The sequence below is a fragment of the Nomascus leucogenys genome, chromosome 8 (assembly GCF_006542625.1).
Source record: "Nomascus leucogenys isolate Asia chromosome 8, Asia_NLE_v1, whole genome shotgun sequence".
In the NCBI taxonomy this organism is placed as follows: domain Eukaryota; kingdom Metazoa; phylum Chordata; class Mammalia; order Primates; family Hylobatidae; genus Nomascus; species Nomascus leucogenys.
In genome coordinates, this window is record NC_044388.1 from 100,908,909 (window position 1) to 100,929,091 (window position 20,183).

Genomic DNA, 20,183 nt, shown 5'->3' on the forward strand with positions numbered 1-20,183 from the left:
TTTACAAACACTCCAAAAGGAAAGCACGAGTCCTCCATCTTACAGATGAGGAAACTGAGGCACACAGAGGTGAAGGGACACGCCCAAGGTCCCACAGCTCACAGGACAGGACCTGAGTCCGTGCGAGGAGCCCACGCGCCTCGCCCTGGCCCCATTGCTCCTGCCGGCTGCGATCGAGACCCACCCTGGCACGCGGGCAGGGATGCCCTTGGGAGAACCGCCCGACGACGGGGAGGCCCCGCGAACGGCGGGCGGAGCTGGGGCGGGGTGCCCCCTCCGCCCTAGCTCCGCCCCTGGCGGCTCTGGAAGAGGCGCGGGGCGGGCAGCAGGGTGCAGGCGCGGGACGCGGGGCAGGCAGAGCGGGCGAAGGCGCGGAGATCGCAGTGCAGCCCGCGCTTCCCAGCGTCCGTGCCCGGCTGCCTGTGCCTACCGTGCCGGTGGCGCCATGGCCGCTGCCGCCCTCCCGCCTCGGCCGCTGCTCCTTCTGCCGCTAGTGCTGCTGCTGAGCGGCCGCCCCGCGCGCGCCGACAGTAAGGTACGCGCGCCCCTCGGACCTGCGCGACTCAGCGGGTAGCGGGGCGCGAGGGGGCGCTGTGGCGGGGGGGCGGCCCGGGAGGGAGCCCGGGGCCAGGGCGGAGGAGCCGGGAGCCGAGAGACCGAACCTGGGACTTCTCAGCACTGAAGCCGCAGGGGCAGGGACCCCGAGAGAGGAGCGCGTAGAGGAAGAAGCGCTGGAGATGTAGGGATGCTAGGGACCCGGGGCCTAAGGAAGGGGCGCTGGGACCGGGTCCGATTCCCGGAGGGGCCGGGGGATTCCCCGGAGTGCTGGCCAGACTCGGGGTTCGTAGGGGAAGCTCCTGGCAACTGTTACCCAGCGACTCCCAGGCTTGCAGCAAGCCCTGGGCCATGGTTTTCACGGACCGCTAGGGACTGGGGGTCCTCTCTACCCCATGAACGCAGCCGCGCTGGCCACTTGCCTGGCCTCTGATGTTCTTGCCAGGGACCGGGTGCACCCCCTGGAGGACTGGGTAGCTCCAGAAGTGGTCTGAGCTGTTCTCTGCTGTGGCTAAGAGGATCTGCTCTTGTGTCAAGCCGACCTGGGTTCAGTCGCACATCCGCTTCTCAGCCGGTGCCATCGCCCATCTGAGCCTCCGTCTATTCACCTGTAGATACAGGAAGAATCATGGGACCCACTTCCTGCAGTTGATGGTCTCTAGATGCGGTGTGGTCATGCCTGTAAAGTACTTAGCACTAGACCGGGCGCGGTGGCTCACGCCTGTAATCCCAGCACTTTGGGAGGCCGAAGCAGGTGGATCACAAGGTCAGGAGATGGACACCATCCTGGCTAACACGGTGAAACCCCGTCTCTACTAAAAAATACAAAAAGTTAGTGGGGCGTGGTGGCGGGCACCTGTAGTCTCAGCTGCTTGGGAGGCTGAGGCAGGAGAATGGCGTGAACCCGGGAGGCAGAGCTTGCAGTGAGCCGAGATCGTGCCACTGCACTCCAGCCTGGGCAACAGAGCGAGACTCCACCTCAAAAAAAAAAAAAATACTTAGCACCAGAGCACTTGGGGTGTTCTGGAAATGACTCCGTGATGGCCAGGTTCAGTGGCTCACACCTGTAATCCTAGCACTTTGGGAGGCCAAGGCAGGTGGATCGCTTGAGGCTAAGAGTTCTGGACCAGCCTAGCCAATATGGTGAAACCCCATCTCTACTAAAAATACAAAAATTAGCTGGGCGCAGTGGCACAAGACCAGTCTAGGCAAACAGAGTGAGACCCCGTCTCTACAAAAAAAAAAAAAAAAAAAAATAGCCAGATGTGGTGGTGCACACCTGTAATCCCAGCTACTCGGGAGGCTGAAGCAGGAGAATCGCTTGAACCCAGCAGGCGGAGGTTGCAGTCAGTGGAGATTGCACCATTGCACTCCAACCTGGGGAACAGAGCAAGATTCTGTCTTAAAAAAAACAAAAAAACAGAAAAAAAAAAACGGACAGACCTTGGGGAGAGTGAGGAGCAGGACCAGAGCCCTGGTCACAGAGCGTGAGGGCAAAAGAGTGACTTCCAGTACCTCTCCAGCCTCTTTCCTGGCAGAATGTGAGTGTCCTGCCTGCTCACGGACAGATAAAAGACAGAAGCCACTAGCCACACGGTGAGTATATGAGCAGTGGGCACTGGCCAACCCTCAGCCTGATTCAGCTCAGGGCATGAAAGCACCCACGTACAATGCTGCTCATGTACTCCAGAGACAAGGAGGGAATGAGTATTTTTTCTAATTTACAGGTGGGGAAATGAGGGTGTTTACAGAGGCAGCTGGCTTGTACATTTAAAACCCTAGGTTCTGGCCTTCCTCTGCTATTCTTCTGCTGTGTGACCTTGGGCAAATCACTGCCTGTCTCTGGGCTTCAGTTTCTTCATCTGAGAAACATCTCCCCAACCTTCCTTCCATATGGGGCCCTCTGGGATTCCCTGATCTGGCTCAGGTATGAGGACAAGTGAGTAGAAAATCCTAGATAACCTGATCAGTGCCTTGTCACCACTGGGATCTCTGTCTGGGAGGGATATTTGGTGTTGGGCATCCTCTGTGCAGAGAGCTGTAGAGCTTGTGGGGGAGAGCTCACATTCTAAACAAAGCAGAGACAAAGAAAACCCAACACCCTGTTTGTGTAGTGAGTCAGCCAAACACTTGCTAGGTTGTGTGTGTGTGTGGTGGGGGGGTGTTTAGCTGTCCCAGAACAAGCTGGGGCTGGTGGGGTGGAGAGGCACAACCTACAGCTTGCAGGATGAACAGCTGGGGGACTCAGCACCGCCCTACCCCAGACACCTCCCACCCCCAAACCACTTCAGCCAGCTGGGAAAAATAAAAATCAAGTGATGGGTGAATTTACTCTGCATTCCTTAGCTCAGCCAGACTCCTGCTGGCTCTGCAGAGAGAGCTGTTTTCATTATCACCCGATCCCTCCCCCCGCCCCCACCCCGTCACAAACCCCCCCTTCCTCTCTAAGCCCATTCCGTTTTCCCTGGAGTGGAGGATGAGCCCTTCGGAGGGCCAGTCTGGGACTTGAAGTCAATGTAGGGCCCTAAAGGGTTAAGTTGGCCCCTCCTTAGGCCTCCTGTTCCTGGGAGCTCTAGTCTCCCCTCTGGCCCAGCACATTCAGGGGTCCAGGGCAGCTCACCCCCAGGACTCTGTTGGTCTCCTTGGCCAGCTCCTTGCTCAACGTGTTTTCATTTCATGTTTATAACTAGGTCTGTCCTAAACTGGATTTTGAGTTTCCATCTAAGGAAGTGCTTTGTCGGGGCTGGGAGGAGGAGGGGGGCCCCACAGCTTCCCTGGTATTTCTGAAGGGCTGCCCAGCACAGAGGTTGGAATGGACAGGTAACCACATGACACCCAAGCATGGCACCACAGACCTCTGGGGAGCTGCTCCTTGCTGTGCGTTCTTGGAATGTGGCTGAGAATTTTCCATCTCTACCTCAGTTTCCCCATCTGTGAAAGGGCTGCCGGTGCCTCACTCCCTCCAGCATCAAGGGGTGGGAAGGGGGTCTTTGGTCAGCCTGCTGATCAGGGGCCCAAGGACAGAGGGATGCCCAAAGGCCTGTGGGAGCACAGCCAGGGGAGCAGGAGGGGCTAGAGCAGGCAGGCGGTGGTGTCCGGGGCTGGATCAGATGTTCCAGGCCAGGCCAGTCCCGGGGGTTTAGGTGTTGCTTCGCCTCCGCTCCGGGAGTTTCCGCCTGTGGGTGTAATTGGAAACAGGCTCTCCGGCAGGCGAGGGCCACATAGTGATGGAGTCCTCCTTCGACACCTCAAGACTGAGGCCAGTCCAAGCCCTGCTGGGTGTCTCTGCAAGGAGGGTCTTATCCCAACACTCCCTTTGGCTGGGGCATTTGGGGCAGAGCCTTGAGGAGCATCGTATGTGCCAAGCCATGTCCCCAGCACTTACATGCAGAATCTTACACATCCCTTGTGCCAACACTCTGAGGCTTCAGCGGCCCTTCCCCATTTTATGGTCTTGAACACTGAGGCTCAAAAGAGTCTGATTGAGGTTGTTCAAAACTCCTAAACAGAGGGAGCCTGAGTAGTTGGAGCCCTGGAGCCTCTAGGAAGCATCCAGATAGGCTGGGGAGCCAGAAAGCGTCTGAACCATCGGGTTGGAGTAGGACCCAGCCATCTGCAGCTCCTAGGTACACCCCCAGGCAATTCTGAGGCATGGCCCCCAGTTGAGAACTCGTGGAGGGAGTAGGAATCCATGGAGGTTTGTGGAGCAAGAGTAAAGTAGATTACCAAGGAGGAGCTTTTGGGAGATTCATCAAACACAGGAAGCTGCTGTGTTGTCCAGGCAGCAGTTAATGTGGCCTGAACTAGGGCTATGGCTGTGGCGTGGAGAGCAGGGGACAGAGGTCGGAGATATTTAGGATGAAGGGTCAGAACAACATGATGACTGACAGATTATCCAGGATAAGAGGGAGGCTCAGAGATCCAGGCTGTGCAGGAGGGTAAGTGGACATGGGTCTGGGAGAAGAGGCTGGGTCCAGCTTGAATGGATTGAGTTTGGGGTACCTCTGGGCATCCAGGGGGAGGTGCCCAACTGGCACTGTGCTCTCGGGGAGGTCTTTGCCTCATGGTGAGGCGGGGCTGGCCATGAGGGAAAAGGGCAGACCCAACTTTAAGATGACACAAGTTGGCCGGGCGTGGTGGCTCACACCTGTAATCCTGGCACTTTGGGAGGCCGAGGTGGGCAGATCACCTGAGGTCAGGAGTTTGAGACCAGCCTGGCAAACATGGTGAAACGCCGTCTCTACTAAAAATACAAAAATTAGCTGAGCATGGTGGCACACACCTGTAATCCTGGCTACTCAGGAGGCTGAAGCAAGAGAATCACTTGGACCTGGGAGGCAGAGGTTGCAGTGAGCCAAGATCGCACCATTGCACTCCAGCCTGGGCAACAGAGCAAGAATCCGGCAAAAAAAAAAAAAAAAAAAAAAAGACACAAGTTGAGTCTATTCAGTTGCTGGAACATTTCACAGCTTGAATGCCCTCTCCTCCACTCTAGCTAGACTCATCCATCTCTCTGCAGAAAAATCTCGAATACACCTTCATCTCACTGTGGAATTTCCTTGCAAATAGCTGAGTACCTTTTTAAGTACAAACCACTCCTAGTTCTGGGGGCTTTGGCATCAGTGTGTGCTAAGCAAGGCTGCAGGGAGAGTTGCAGGGCCAAGGCAGGGACTTTCCTGCTTGGCACAACTCCAGACTTCGTGCCAAGGGCAGGATAGGCTGGGCCTAGTAGGAGCCCCAGGTTCTATGCCCCCCAGGGCCCAGCCCAGGGCCCCCTCTCTACAGACCCATCTGTCCCAGCCCAGTTGCTCAGGAAGAAGCCCCTGCCTGGTGACTGTGGGTGGCCATGAGAGGGGCAACATGTAAACCAAGTTTTGGAGTCAGGCCATGCTGTGTGATCCTGGGCAAGCCCCTAGTCTTCTCTGATGCTCAGCTTTCTCCTCTCTGAGGTGGGGTTATGGTGAGAGCACAGAGAGGTAGAAAATAATGAGCAAATGGCAGGGAGAGTTATCAGCAGTGATTTTGATAGCAGGTACCCCTTAGAGAGCAGCTCTTCTGTGCCAGGTTCCATGCCGAGGCCCTGCATGCATTGATTGTTCAGACTCACCATGAGCTTATGACAAAGGGACTGTGATTCTCCCCATTTTACAGAGGAGGAAGCTGAGGCTCAGAGGGGTCAAGGCCAAGCAGGGAGGAGGTATGGGAACTGGGACTTAAGCCCAGGTCTGGCTCTTCCCCCTGGCGCTCTGCTACCCTCCAGCCAAGCACAGGATGTAGCAGTCACCGGAAGGGGGACCCTGCCTGGGTGCCTGGCAGCTGGCACTGGGAGCAGAGGCCTTATTCCAATTCCTGGCCCATGTCAGGGCCTTGGCCGCCCCCATCAGGAGGTAGCACCTCATCTGAGGAGGGAAGGAATGTCACGGTCCGATGTGGAGGCAGCTGCTGGTGCGGGTGGGTGCTGGGAGTATGGGTGAGTCCCCAGGAGGAGGCTTCCCTGGCCTGGCCACACAGAACACACCCACATCTACCTGCTAGGCTCTTGACCCCATCTGCGGGAGTGAGTGGAGTGGCAAGGGATTCCAGCAGAGCTGGGAAGGGGACCCAGGAGTCTTGAAGGACAGGCAGAGTTAGGGCGCCAACTCTGAGGAATGTACAGGACCCTGAGCCTGACTGTTGGTGTTCACAGGCAGAGAAGAATTGGCCCAGAGTACACTTCACCCACCGAGAGCCCAGGACACACCCATAGCCACCCTCCTCCCCACGCTCCCCACCTCTCACTTTCCCCTGCCCCTCCACAGGCTGCAGAAAAAGCAGTGGGGGCAGGCACGGTAGCTCACGCCTATAATCCCTGCTTTTTGGGAGGCCAAGGTGGGAGGATCACTTGAGCCCAGGAGTTTGAGACCAGCCTGGCCAACATGGTGAAACCCCATCTCTACAAAAAGTACAAAAATTAGCCAGACATGGTGGCACATGCCTGTAGTCCCAGTTACTTGGGAGGCTGAAGTGGGAGGATCGCCTGATCCCAGGAGGTCAAGGTGTGATGAGGCCACTCCACTCCAGCCTGGGTAACAGAGCAAGACCCAGTCTCAAAATAATATCAATGATAATAATAATAAGAAGAAGAATAGTTCACACTTAAGATGCACTCAATATGTGCTAGGCCTTGTTCTTTACTTGTATTAACTCACTTAATCCTCACAACAACCTCATGACGTGAAAGCCCATGTTACAGATGAAACAGAGGCACAGAAATATTAAGTTGCCTACAATCTTATTGAGGCTCCAGATGCCATGCTCTTAACCTTGTGCTCTAGCATGTCTGCAAAATGCAGGCTCATTTACCCAACAGATAATTACAGAGCTCCTACTGCAGGCCAGGCAAGCACTGTTATGAAGACATAGGAGGAAACTAGACAAAGGCCCTGCCTCTAATGGTACCTATGGTGTGGGGGAGACAGAATACACACAAAATCAGATCTCATATTTTAGGTAGTAATAGGTGCAGTAAAGAAAACCAAGCCACTAGATGAAGGGATAGAGAGTAACAGGAGGTGAGCAGTCAGGGAAGGCTTCTCAGAGGAGGTAACATGTGAGCAGAGAATTAAGTGATACAAGGAAGTAAGCCACGGAAATACTGGGGGATAGGAGTTTCTGGGGAGGGTATGGCAGATCAAAAGCCGTGAGGCTGGAGTGGAGAGAGCCTTTGAAAGGGAAGGGCAATAAGGAGCGGTTCAAGGGAGAGTATCAACTCACATGGGCCTTGAAGGCCATGGTAAGGGCTTTGAAGGTCACAACACCTCCCCAACACACAGAGGTAGTTTTTTTTTTTTCTTTTTTTTTTTCTTTTTTTTTGTCTGAGACAGACAGAGTCTTGCTCTGTTGCCCAGGCTGGAGTGAAGTGGCATGATCTTGGCTCACTGCAATCTCTGCCTCCCGGGTTCAAGCGATTCTCCTGCCTCAGCCTCCCGAGTAGCTGAGATTACAGGTGCCCTCCACCACACCTGGCTAATTTTTGTATTTTTAGTAGAGACAGGGTTTCACCATGTTGGCCAGGCTGGCCTCAAACTCTTGACCTTGGGTGATCCACCCGCCTCGGCCTCCCAAAGTGCTGGGATTACAGGCGTGAGCCACCGTGCCCGGCCAGAGGTATTATTTAAAAGTGTAATGTATGTGAAACCTGGTATATAAGTGATCAATAAAAGGTCTCCATAATTTTTATTATCATAGTAAAACAAAATAACAAAAATTATCATTTTTAAGTATACACTTCAGTGGCATTTGGTACATTCACAATATCATGCAACCATCACCACTATCTATTAATAGTTCCAGAACATCTTCGTCATCCCAAAAGGAAACCCCATACCAATTAAGCAGCCACTCCCCATTTCCGTCTCTCTCTAACTCCTGGAAGCCACTAATCTGTTTGCTGTCTCTATGGACTTGCCTCTCCTGGATACAGCATTTCATATTAATGGAACCATATCATACGTGGCCTTTTGTGTCTGGCTTCTCTCAACATAATATTTCAAGATTTATCCATGTTGTAGCATGAATCAGTACTGCATTTTACTTTTTTTTTTTTTTTTTGTGATGGAGTCTCACTCTGTTGCCCAGGCTGGAGCGCAGTGGCCTGATCATGGCTCACTGCAGGCTTGACCTCCCGGGCTCAAGTGATCCTCCCACCTCAGCCTCCCTAGTAGCTGGGACTACAGACATGCGCCACCATGCCCACCTAATTTTTGTATTTTTAATAGAGACAGGTTTTCACCATGTTGGCTAGGCTGGTCTCAAACTCCCGACCTCAGGTGATCCGCCCGCCTCAGCCTCCCAAAGTGCTGGGATTACAGGCGTGAGCCACTGTGCCCAGCCCTACATTCCTTTTCATGGCTGAATATTTCTCTATTCAGTTGATGGACATTTGGGTTGTTTCTACCCTGTGGCTACTGTGAATAATGCTGCCATGGACATTCACTTCCAAGTCTTTGTTTGGATACCCATTTTCTTTTGTTTTTTTTTTGAGATGGAGTCTCACTCTGTCGCCCAGGCTGGAGTGCAGTGGCGCGATCTTGGCTCACTGCAAGCTCTGCCTCCCGGGTTCACGCCATTCTCCCACCTCAGCCTCCTGAGTAGCTGGGACCATAGGCACCCGCCATCACGCCCGGCTAATTTTTTGTATTTTGTTTAGTAGAGACGGGGTTTCACTGTGTTAGCCAGGATGGTCTCGATCTCCTGACCTCGTGATCTGCCCGCCTCGGTCTCCCAAAGTGCTGGGATTACGGGCGTGAGCCACCACGCCCGGCCTTTGGATACCCATTTTCAATTCTCTTGGGTATATACCCAGGAGTAGAATTACTGGATCTTACGGGAATTTTATGTTTAACTTATTGAGGAATCACCGAACTTTTTCACAGAGCCATTAATATTGAAATTGTCAAGCCAGGTGAGGTGGCGCATACTGTAATCCCAGAACTTTGAGAGGCTGAGGCAGAAGGATCACTTGTGGCCAGGAGTTCAAGACCAGCCTGGGCAACATAGTGAGATCCCATCTCTACAGATAATTTAAAAATTAGCCGAGCGTGGTGTCATGCACCTATAATCTCAGCTACTTGGGAAGCTGATACAGGAGGATTGCTTGAGCCCAGGAGTTTGAGGTTACAGTGAACTGTGATCCCACCACTGCATTCCAATCTGGGCCAAAGAGCAAGACCCTTTCTCTACAAAAAAAACAAAACAAAACAAAAAGTCTGGGCACGGTGGCTCATGCCTGTAATCCTAGCACTTTGGGAGATGGAAGAGGGAGAGTCACTTGAGCCCAGGAATTCGAGACTAGCCTGGGCAACATGGCAAAACCCCATCTTTACAAAATATACAAAAATTAGCTGGGCATGGTGGCGCATGCCTGTAGTCCCAGCTACTAGGGAGGTTGAGGTGGGAGGATCGCTCGAGCCTGGGAGGTCAAGCCTGCAGTGAGCCATGATCAGGCCACTGCACTCCAGCCTGGGCAACAGAGAGAGAGCCTGTCTTTAAAAATACATGCACAGGCCGGGTGTGGTGGCTCACGCCTGTAATCCCAGCACTTTGGGAGGCCGAGGTGGGCGGATCACAAGGTTAGGAGATCGAGACCATCCTGGCTAACACGGTGAAACCCCATCTCTATTAACAAATACAAAAAATTAGCTGGGCGTGGTGGCGGGCGCCTGTAGTCCCAGCTACTCAGGAGGCTGAGGCAGGAGAATGGCGTGAACCCAGGAGGGGCAGCTTGCAGTGAGCCGAGATGGCACTACTGCACTCCATCCTGGGCGACAGAGCGAGATTCCATCTCAAAAAAAAAAAAAAAAATACACACACAGAGACGTAGACACACACACACACACACACACACACAGAGTTATTATTATTAAAAGGCCTTCACCACCTCTAATTGCACCCCCTCCTACCTGCCAAACACTCTCATCCCAAGGCTGGCTGGCCAGCTGGCTTCTGCCATCTCTCCCTTCCTCCCTGCCGTAGCACTGCCTAGCAGCAACTCACTGGAGCCCCTCTTGCCCCCCCACAACAGGTGTTTGGGGACCTGGACCAGGTGAGGATGACCTCGGAGGGCTCCGACTGCCGTTGCAAGTGCATCATGCGGCCGCTGAGCAAGGACGCGTGCGGCCGAGTGCGCAGTGGGCGGGCGCGCGTGGAGGACTTCTACACGGTGGAGACCGTGAGCTCGGGCACTGACTGCCGCTGCTCCTGCACCGCGCCTCCCTCCTCTCTCAACCCCTGTGAGAACGAGTGGAAGATGGAGAAACTCAAAAAGCAGGCGCCTGAGCTCCTCAAGGTAGACTTGGTGGGGTGATGGAGGGATTAAGGGCCTATCATGAGCTGGAGACTGCTGTCCTGCCAGTGGAAATTCCACACACTCTGTGAGGCAAGTGCTGTTACTGCCCCATTTCACAGATGAGAAAACTGAGGCTCCCTGAGGGGAAGTCACTTCTTGCCAGGAAGTGACAAAGGCAGGATTCTTCTGCTAGTTTATCACCTATTCCAGTGTCTTGTATTTTACCCAAACCAATCCAACTGTTGACACCTAGCTATACTTTACATTTTGTGGCAGTGGATTGTTTTTATTTTATTTTATTTTATTTATTTATTTCTTGAAACAGAGTCTCGCTCTGTCACCCAGGCTGGAGTGCAGTGACATGCTCTCGGCTTGCTGCAACCTCCGTCCCTGGGTTCAAGCGATTCTCCTGCCTCAGCCTCCTGAGTGGCTGGGATTACAGATGTGCACCACCACACCCAGCTAACTTTTGTATTTTTAGTAGAGACAGGGTTTCACCATGTTTCCCAGTCTTGAACTCCTGACCTCAAGTGAACTGCCTGCCTCGGCCTTCCCAAAGTGCTGGGATCAGAAGCATGAGCCAGCGTGCCCAGCATTCTCTGAGTTCTTAAACCATACTGTGAAATATAGGATCATTTCCTCATTTTAGAGGTGAGAAAACCAAGGTTGAGAGAACTTAAGTAACTTGCCCAACCTCACATAATGATGGGCAGCCTCCAATCTATGCCATACTTTTGTGCGAATTAGAAACCTTCGGCCAGGCACGGTGGCTCATGCCTGTAATCCCAGCACTTCGGGAGGCTGAGGCTGGAGGATCACCTGAGGTGAGGAGTTTGAGACCAGCCTGGCCAACATGATGAAACCCTGTTTCTGCTAAAAATACAAAAAATTAGCCAGGCATGGTGGCAGGTGCCTGTAATCCCAGCTACTCGGGAGGCTGAGGCAGGAGAATCGCTTGAACCCAGGAGGCAGAAGCTGCAGTGAGCTGAGATCACACCACTGCACTCCAGCCTGAACGACAGAGTGAGACTCGGTCTCAAAAAAAAAAAAATAAAGAAACCCAGGCCGGGTGCGGAGGCTCATGCCTGTAATCCCAGCACTTTGGGAGACTGAGGCGGGCGGATCACGAGGTCAGGAGCTCGAGAGCACCCTGGCCAATGTGGTGAAACCCTGTCTCTACTAAAAATACAAAAAGTAACCCCGCATGGTGGTTCACATCTGTAATCCCAGCTACTCGGGAGGCTGAGACAGGAGAATTGCTTGAACCCAGGAGGCAGAGGTTGCAGTGAGCCGAGATCGTGCCATTGCACTCCAGCTTGGGCAACAAGAGCAAGACTCCATCTCAAAAAAAAAAAGGGAAGGGAAGGGGAGGGGAGGGGAGGGGAGGGGATCCTAAAGAAAAGGAAAGGAAAGGAAAGGAAAGGAAAGGAAAGAAAAGAAAAGAAAAGAAAAGAAAAGAAAAGAAAAAAAAGAAGAAAAGAAAAGAAAAGAAATCGTTGAGCCCCCCCATAGGAAGATGAGAAGAGGCACCACCTCTGGGCAACACAGCCCCAGACCAGGGCCCCCAACCAGGACCCATGGTTTGGTTAGACACGTCTGGGATAGATCTCAGTCCCCACAGCCAGTGAGCACCTTCATGCCATTTGTACCATGCTCAGCTAGGTGCTCAGTGGGTCTGGTGGAGCTAAGATTTGAACCCAGGTCCTCCTGTGTCCAGAGCATGAGTTCTAAACCACCTTGCTTTCCTGTCTTCCTTTTTGTAAAGGACCAGATTGTTTGGTGTCTTTTTGTTTTTGCCTTTTTTTTTTTTTTTTTTTTTGAGGCAGGGTCTTGCTCTGTTGCCCAGGCTGGAGTGCAGTGGTGCAAACACAGTTCACTGCAGCCTCAACCTCCTAGGCTCGAGCAATCCTCCCACCTCAGCCTCCCAAGCTGGGACCACAGGTGCACACCCCCAGGCTCAGCTAATTTTAAAAATGTTTGTAGAGATGGAGTCTTGCTGTGTTGCTCAGGCTAATCTCAAACTCCTGGGCTCAGACAATCCTCTCACCTTAGCCTCCCAAAATGCTGGGATTACAGGCGTGAGTCACTGTGCCTTTCCAGTTTGGTGCCTTTTGAAAGTATGTTTTTCTTTTATAACTTCTCCCTCTATTTTACCTGTTTGGTGTCAGAAACTGTGGAAGGTCTGAGATGTTACCCTACTTGTAAGCTAACAAGTTAGCCTGCCAGTTTCATGGAAGCTGGCAGAAGATGCAGCCTCCTGGTTCAAAGACAAAGGACTTTATTACAGCAATTGCCAGGTTTCCCAGGCTCCAATTGCCATGGGCTAATGCAGTGAGGGTCAGATAACACCTGCATGTATAATAAGGTGTGTTACAGAAAGGAGCCCTGAGCTTAGAGAATCTGAGTCTTTTATAATGGGCACCAAGGATGCCTGCCCTTTCCTCTGGAAGGAAACAGTGTCTCTGTCTTCCACGGCTGTTCACTATACAGCTAGATGGCTCAGCACAGAGACAGTCAGTGCCTCTGCACGCAAGTCATGCAGAAAAGCAAGAGATCCGTGAAGAACTGTCTCCCAACATTTGGCTAAAAATGTTTTCTTCAAATTCAACTTTAGTTTCGTTTTTGTAACGCCTGAATGAATGCCAAGCTCTCAAAATTGGGTAGGGAGTCGGGGGAATGAATTTTAAGCAAAGTGGCATCTTGACAGCTTGGCAGTCCCTGGATCACACTGTCTCCATGGATCTCACTTAGGACCCTGCAGACTCGAGGCACCCAGGCCATAGGTCAGTCTTCAGTTGCAGGAACAAACCCAATTTCTGCTCAAGTCAACTTCTCGATAACTGAATTGTACATGTTTGACATGAGGACACAAAGCCCTTTCATAAACGCTGGCTAATTTAATTCTTGGCTAATTTAATCCTTGCTACAACCCTTTGGAGAGGAGACTTATGGTACCAGCTTTACTAGTGGGAGAATCTGATGCCCAAAGAGGGGCTGTGGCCTAAGATCATACAGCAAGAAAGTGGCAGTATTAAGATTTTTTTTTTTTTTTTTTTTTGAGACAGAATCTTACTTTATCGCCCAGGCTGGAGTGCAATGGCGCGATCTCATCTCACTGGCTCACTGCAACCTCCACCCCGCTCCTGCTTTCAAGTGATTCTCGTCTCAGCCTCCTGAGTGGCTGGGATTACAGGCGTGCGCCACCATGCCCGGCTCATTTTTTTTTTTTTTTATTTTTAGTAGAGATGGGGTTTTGCCATGTTGGCCAGGCTGGTTTCAAACTCCTAACCTCAAGTGATCCATGTCCCTCGGCCTCCCAATATGCTGAGATTACAGGCGTGAACCAAGTATTAAGATTTGAACCCAGGAATTCTCTACTTTGTCCCCTGCCCACTGAAGGGTCATGAGACCGCTTTCTCAGCCAGGAGCCCACAATCCCTTAGGCCTTCTCAGTGCACAGCTGCCACAGGGCTCTGGGTCAGCAGAACTGGCTTAGGGTAATGGGGGATTGACCCGGCAGGTGGGGCTGGAGGAGGAGGAGAGGATACGCTGCCTCACTGGTACCCCAAGGGTGGGAGTGGGTACACTTTCAGGGACCCCCAAGAGGAGAAGGCAGCAGAGGCAGTAGGAGACAGGGTTGGGGCTTCCTCCTGTTCAGTTTGGCTCCCCCTCTCTCAGCAGGACGTTCTCTATAAGCATCCCCCAAGGAAGGAGGTTAAGGAGAGCCCACAGGATGGGGCTGGGGCACCTACTCTATATCCCACCCCATCTCTACCCCAGCCCTTCCCCTCAAGCTAATAGTTCCAGCTGTGGTTTGTCCTCCGCAGCATGGCTGTGGTAGGAGAGATACTTTGAGTAACATAACTACTGTCCCCATCTTGACTGGGGGTTGGAGGATGCCTGTCACCTCCCCACTCCTTTTTCTTCCTGATGGGACCAGACATGGCTCCTGCCTCGAGGAGTCCCCAGGCTTGTGAGGACACAGTTGCTGACCCCCGTAATGGCAGTGTGATCAGGGACTGTGGCCAAGGGACATCCCAGGGACTGTGGGAGCCCCAAGAAGGGGATAGAAGGATAGAGCTGGGCCTTGAAGGATGTGTAAGAATCCCTCAGGCAGAGAGGAAAGGAGGGCCTTTCTGGGTAATGGCAAGTAGGGTGGGTGTGGCATGAGCCTTATTTCTTCTCTGGCCACACCAGCACCTGTGACTTCCTCTAGCACAGCGCTTCTCAAGCTATCTGTGGTGAAGGGCCAGTTTTTTAAAGATTAAAGGTCTCTCAAGAACCAATAGTTTTGTAAAATGCTATACAAATGAATTATTAGAGAAACGAAATGAGGCAGGCCAGGCGCAGTGCATCATGAGTGTAATCCCAGCTCTTTGGGATGCCGAGACAGGTGGATCACCTGAGGTCAGGAGTTTGAGAGCAGCCCGGCCAACGTGACAAAACCTTGTCTCTACTAAAAATACAAAAAATTAGCTAGGTATGGTGGCGGGCACCTATAATCCCAGTTACTTGGGAGACTGAGGCAGGAGAAATGCTTGAACGCGGGAGGCAGAGGTTGCAGTGAGTGGAGATCTTGCCATTGCACTCCAGCCTAGGCAACAGAGCGAGACTCCGTCCCAAAAAAAAAAAAAAAAAACAGAAATGAAACAAAGCCAGACATACACAGGATAAACCTAGTGTTTTATTGTGAGATTCAACAGGTATAAAATTGCTCTGTCAAGCGGCCACAAAAGTTCCTAAAAAACCTACTCCCATTTTCTGTAATGATTGTATCACAGGCTGGTATTAAGCAGTTTGAACCTGTGCGGCTCAGCAGATCGCACATTGAGTGGCATGGCTGGAAACACCATCTTTCTCCTCTCCTCCAGTTCATAGCACAGGCTGCTCCCTTTACTTGGCATGTCCTTTCCTGGGCATCTTTGCCTAATTAGTGCTCCTCCTATAAAGCTCGACCCAAAAAAAACTTCCTCCTGGCAGCCTTTCCTGATCCACACCTGCACCCAGAAGAGATCAGCACCCATCATTAATGATCTGGTCACCTGTGTGTCACTACCTGTGCCCCTGATTCTGGCACCTGTGTGTCACTGCCTCTGTCCCCTGATCTAGGCTCCTGTGTGTCACTACCTGTGCCCCTGATCTAGGCTCCTGTGTGTCACTGTGACCCTGATTTAGGCACCTGTGTGTCACTACCTGTGTCCCCTGATCTGGATACCTATGTGTCACTACCTTTGTCCCCAGATCTGGGCACCTGTGTGTTGCTGTGTCTTTGGCAGCCTGTGAGAGACCAGGGTGCCCCTTGGTCTTGCTTATCACTCTCCTCAGTGCCTGGCTGAGTAAGCATGTGCTGGCCTAGAGGAGGGTGGCAGGGGCAGATCGTGGAGGGGTCAGATGCCAGACTCCGGAGATGAGAAGCCACATGTGGGCAGTGGGGCGCCACAGAGGGTCATCTCGCAAGGGAGGGACCCACGCCAAAGCCAGTGTTGGTGGCCACGAAGGCAGCAGAGTGAAGCTGGAAGCTTCCCATGTAGCCCCTGGGAGGAGCCATCAGTGCTGCTGGGCTTCGTAAAGCCCTCTCTGTGTCCACGCAGTGCTGAGCTCTGTCCATACACTACTCCTCCTTATCACGGCGCTATTGTCCCATTTCTTAACGCAGAAAACTGAGGCACAGAAGCGTCTATGGGCATGATTCTCAAACTGTGTTCCATAGAGCCCCAGGGGTCCCATGCAGACCCTCGGGGCCAAAGCCAGGTTGTGGGAGAGCAGAGAAGCCACTGAGCCTATCTTTGCTTCCAGCAGAGCCTCCCGCCCCTGTCTCTGTTTTAGAGATCAGCTTCTGCTCAAAGAAAAGCTCCCTGGCTTAAAACAGTTTGAGATTCCCTGGGAAGGTGGGAGTAAAACTGTTTTGGAAACAGCCAGCCGGGACCAGACAGGAGCACTGGCCTGTGCAGGCCCCGGGAAATGCCGGAGGGCTCAGGGTGGGGCTGCGCGTGAGGGTGGGCCCGAGGAATTGCCCTTCCCAAGAAGCCAGGGAAGGCTGGTTTCCCACCCAGCCCCTTGTGCCAACGTCTCCCTGACACTCTGGCATTCTGGCCATCTGGAGGGAGTGTTATATCCTGATGAGGCGTGAGAGAGGAGAGGGGGAGGGGAAGCTGTAGGGCAGAGCCCTGGGCTGGGCAAGGGAGACCCAGCGGCTGCTCCAGGTCCTGCTGCTGACCTGTTGTGCAAGGCCTTCCCTCTCTCGGCTGCCATTTCCCCGTCTGACCATGAGACAGGAGCCATAAAGCATGATAGGAAAGAGACGGTGATTAATGATATCTCTCCTGCCGAATATTGGGAAAGAGATGTGGATTTATATGAATTTGGGTTCTGCTCCTGGCTCCACCATTGAACAGCTGCGTGGCCTTGGGCAAGTCACTTCCCCCCTCTAAACTGCAGCTTTTCCATGTGTAAAATGAGGGTGAAAGTTGTCCATACCTGGTGTTAGTTCGGGCCGCCAGAAGCAGGTTCTGAAGCCAGAGATTCAGGTGCAAGTGATTTATTTTGAAAATACTCCTGGGCTGGGCGTGGTGGCTCATCCCTCTAATCCCAGTGCTTTGGGAGGCTGAGGCAGAAGGATCACTTGAGGCCAAGGTGGGAAGATCATTGTTTGAGACCAGCTGGAATAACATAGTAAGATCCCATCTCTACAAAACATAAAACACTTAGCTAGGCAGGATGGTGCACACCTGTAGTCCTAGCTACTCCAGAGGCTGAGGTGGGAGGATTGCTTGAGCTCAGTAGTTCGAGGCTGCAGTGAGCTATGATTGTGCCACTGCACTCTTTCCTAGGTGACAGAGTCTCTGAAAAACAAATAAACAAAAAAAGAAAATACTCCCCAGAGAAACTGGAAATGAAGTGGGAGACGCAGGGTGGGGAGAAGAGTGTATCCAAGTGAGGGTGTGGTCTTGGGAAAAGTGCCAGCCTCAGTCACATCCCCAGAGGATCTCTGGAGTGGGGACAACAGCTCAATTCATCCCCACTGGGGCTAGTAAGTTGGGATTATAGATGTCCATGTCACTAGATCATTGCCTCAAGGCAGCTACAAGAGGACGTATACTCCCTGGCACTTTGGGGGCAAAGCAACTCTAAAGAGAGTGACAGATGCAGGCACATGGAAGCCAGGGACGGGCACAAAGAGGGATCTCAGAAGATCCAAACTCCTCCAGTGCCCACTACACACCTCATGAGGTTGTTACAATGATTAATTGGTATAACTCCTTAAAGCCCCTAGCACAGTGCCTGGCACGTGGTAAGGGCTCAGAAGATGGAACCTGTGGTTTTTCTTGTGATTATTAGCAGGCTGGGGCTGGTGAGTGCTCAGGGCCCATGCCAGCCAGTCTGAGGCTCTGGGGTTCTGGAGTTCTTTTTTATTTTTATTATTATTATTATTATTATTATTATTTTTGGAAGACAGCCTCACTCTGTCACCCAGGCTGGAGTGCAGTGGCGTGATCTCGGCTCACTGCAACCCCCACCTCCTGGGTTCAAGCGATTCTCCTGCCTCAGCCTCCCAAGTAGCTGGGACTGCAGGCGCACACCACCATGCCTGGCTAATTTTTGTATTTTTAGTAGAGATGGTGTTTCACCATGTTGGCCAGACTGGTCTTGAACTTCTGACCTCAGGTGATCCACCTGCCAACGTGCTGGGATTACAGGCGTGAGCCACAGCGCCTGGCCCAGGTTCTGGAGTTCTCAATTGCAGCAGGGTTCCTTTTACCCTCTGTGTCTGGCTGGCCACATGCTGCACTCTTTGCCTAACCATCCCCCTTCCCCGGGCAGCTGCAGTCCATGGTGGATCTCCTGGAGGGCACCCTGTACAGCATGGACTTGATGAAGGTGCACGCCTACGTCCACAAGGTGGCCTCCCAGATGAACACACTGGAGGAGGTAAGGGCGGGGCTGCCGCCAGAGGCCAGGCTGGTGTGGTGCTGGGGGCCGAGGGCACTGTCCGAAGGGGCCTGGGCAATCCAGGCTTCACCCTGGTGACCATGGGAAGCTAGACTCCAGCCAGGAGCTGGGGAAGGGAAATGCGGGCGACAGGGTCCAGCCTCTGGGAAGAGGTCTAACTGGCTCAAGGGCCTGCGGGAAGCTGAAGTCTGAGGGGAGAAACCGAGGCACCTGCTGGTTGTATGAAAGGGGTTCAGAGGGAGCTGGAACTTGCAGTTGCCCCCAGTGCACCAAGATCAGGACCCAAAATTCTGGGGGTACCATTCACACAAGATTCCTTGGTGGCTGGGCATGGTGGCTCAGTGGCCTGGCACAGTGCCTCACACCTATAATCCCAGCACTTTGGGAGGCCGAGGCAGGCGGATCACTTGAGGCCAGAAGTTTGAGACCAGCTTGGCCAATATGATGAAACTCCATCTCTACTAAAAATACAAAAATTAGGCGTGGTGATGCACGCCTGTAATCCCAGCTACTCAGTAGGCTGAGGCAGGAGAATCACTAGAACCTGGGAGGCGGAGGTTGCAGTGAACCAAGATCGTGCCACAGCCTGGGCGACAGAGCAAGACTGTCTCAAAGTAAAAAATAAGATACCTTGTCGGAGTGCCCCCTGGGTTGGTAAAACATGGCAGGACTGACCGAGCCCACTGGGCTAGTGCCCAGCTGCTGTGGAGGCAGAGGTGCTACGTGTCCTGCCCTGGTCAGGGTGAATGTGCTATATATAGGACTGGGCAGGGGATCAGGACTGCCCCTGGGGACAAGGACAGAGTTGGGTGAGCATGGGGGTCCAAGCTGCAGGTTCGAGGTTTGTATCTCTGCTGGCACAGCCTCACCTCCGCCTGTTTCCTGCATCCGGCCTCTGTTGGGCCACTGGGAGTCTGGGGACATACAGCTGCCAGGAGCGGGCGTGGGGGCTTCCTTTCCCAGCTTCCTTTACAGAGGGAGGGGGCACCTGGGCATCCTGTGCCCCAGGGTGGGAGATTAACCCCTTCCTCACCCCAAAGTTGGGATCACAGTGGCTTTAAGTATTCAAAAAGTGTTTGGTATGTACCTACTATTGGCCAAGCCCCTGGCAGCAAGGGAGAAAGCTGACACTTGGTGAATTTCTTCTGTGTCCCAGTATTTCCTGTGCAGCTAGTACATTCCAGGCCCTCCCGTTACTGGCTCTGAAGTTATTCTCCTTTGATCTTTCCTCTTGTAACCTCAGGAAATGTTAACCCACTTCATGTAACTCTGAGCCAGATGATCTGGAGGGTATATCTGCTAGGCCTGGAACAAACCAGAGATGGTTTCCACAGCCACAGAAAAATGACTTTGTAATTATCTTCTGTTTTGCATTATCTTGCTTTGCTTCTGTTAACCATGGTTTACTAAGTGATAACCTTATGGAAAAAGTAAAAGCAAAAAGCTTTTGTTCACCCTGGGAGGAGCTGGGGAGAGAACAGCCCCACTCGGGAGAGGCTGGCTCCCTCTGCCAAAGGGAAGAACCTCCCAGGGGGTCAGCAGCAACTTGGGGTCTCAGCTTCCCTCTGCTCTCTTCCCTGACACCAATAGTTCTCAACCAGAGGTGATTTTGCCCCCAGGGGAAAGCTGGCAATAGCTGGAGACATTTTTGGTTGTCACAACTTAAGTGGGGGACAGGATGGGTGCTACTGGGATTCTACTGGTTAGAGGCCAGAGATTCGGCTAAATACCCTACAATACACAGGACAGTCCCCAAAAGCAAACAGCTATCTGGCAAATGTCAATAGTGATGAGGCTGAGAAAGTCTGTCATACACTTTGACTTCTGTCATCCCTGGGATCTAGTTTTTTGT

General features: G+C 52.7%; 1 protein-coding gene across 1 annotated transcript in view; it reads left to right on the forward strand.

Annotated features, from left to right (window-relative positions):
* Positions 1-329: 329 nt before the first annotated feature.
* Positions 330-20,183, forward strand: part of OLFML2A (olfactomedin like 2A) — a 37,385-nt gene continuing 17,531 nt past the window's right edge. The window contains exons 1-3 of the mRNA XM_003264122.3: positions 330-535; positions 10,118-10,381; positions 18,203-18,310. Of these exons, the coding sequence (XP_003264170.2) occupies positions 446-535; positions 10,118-10,381; positions 18,203-18,310 (462 nt within the window). The 5' untranslated portion in view covers positions 330-445. The remainder of the gene's footprint in view (positions 536-10,117; positions 10,382-18,202; positions 18,311-20,183) is intronic.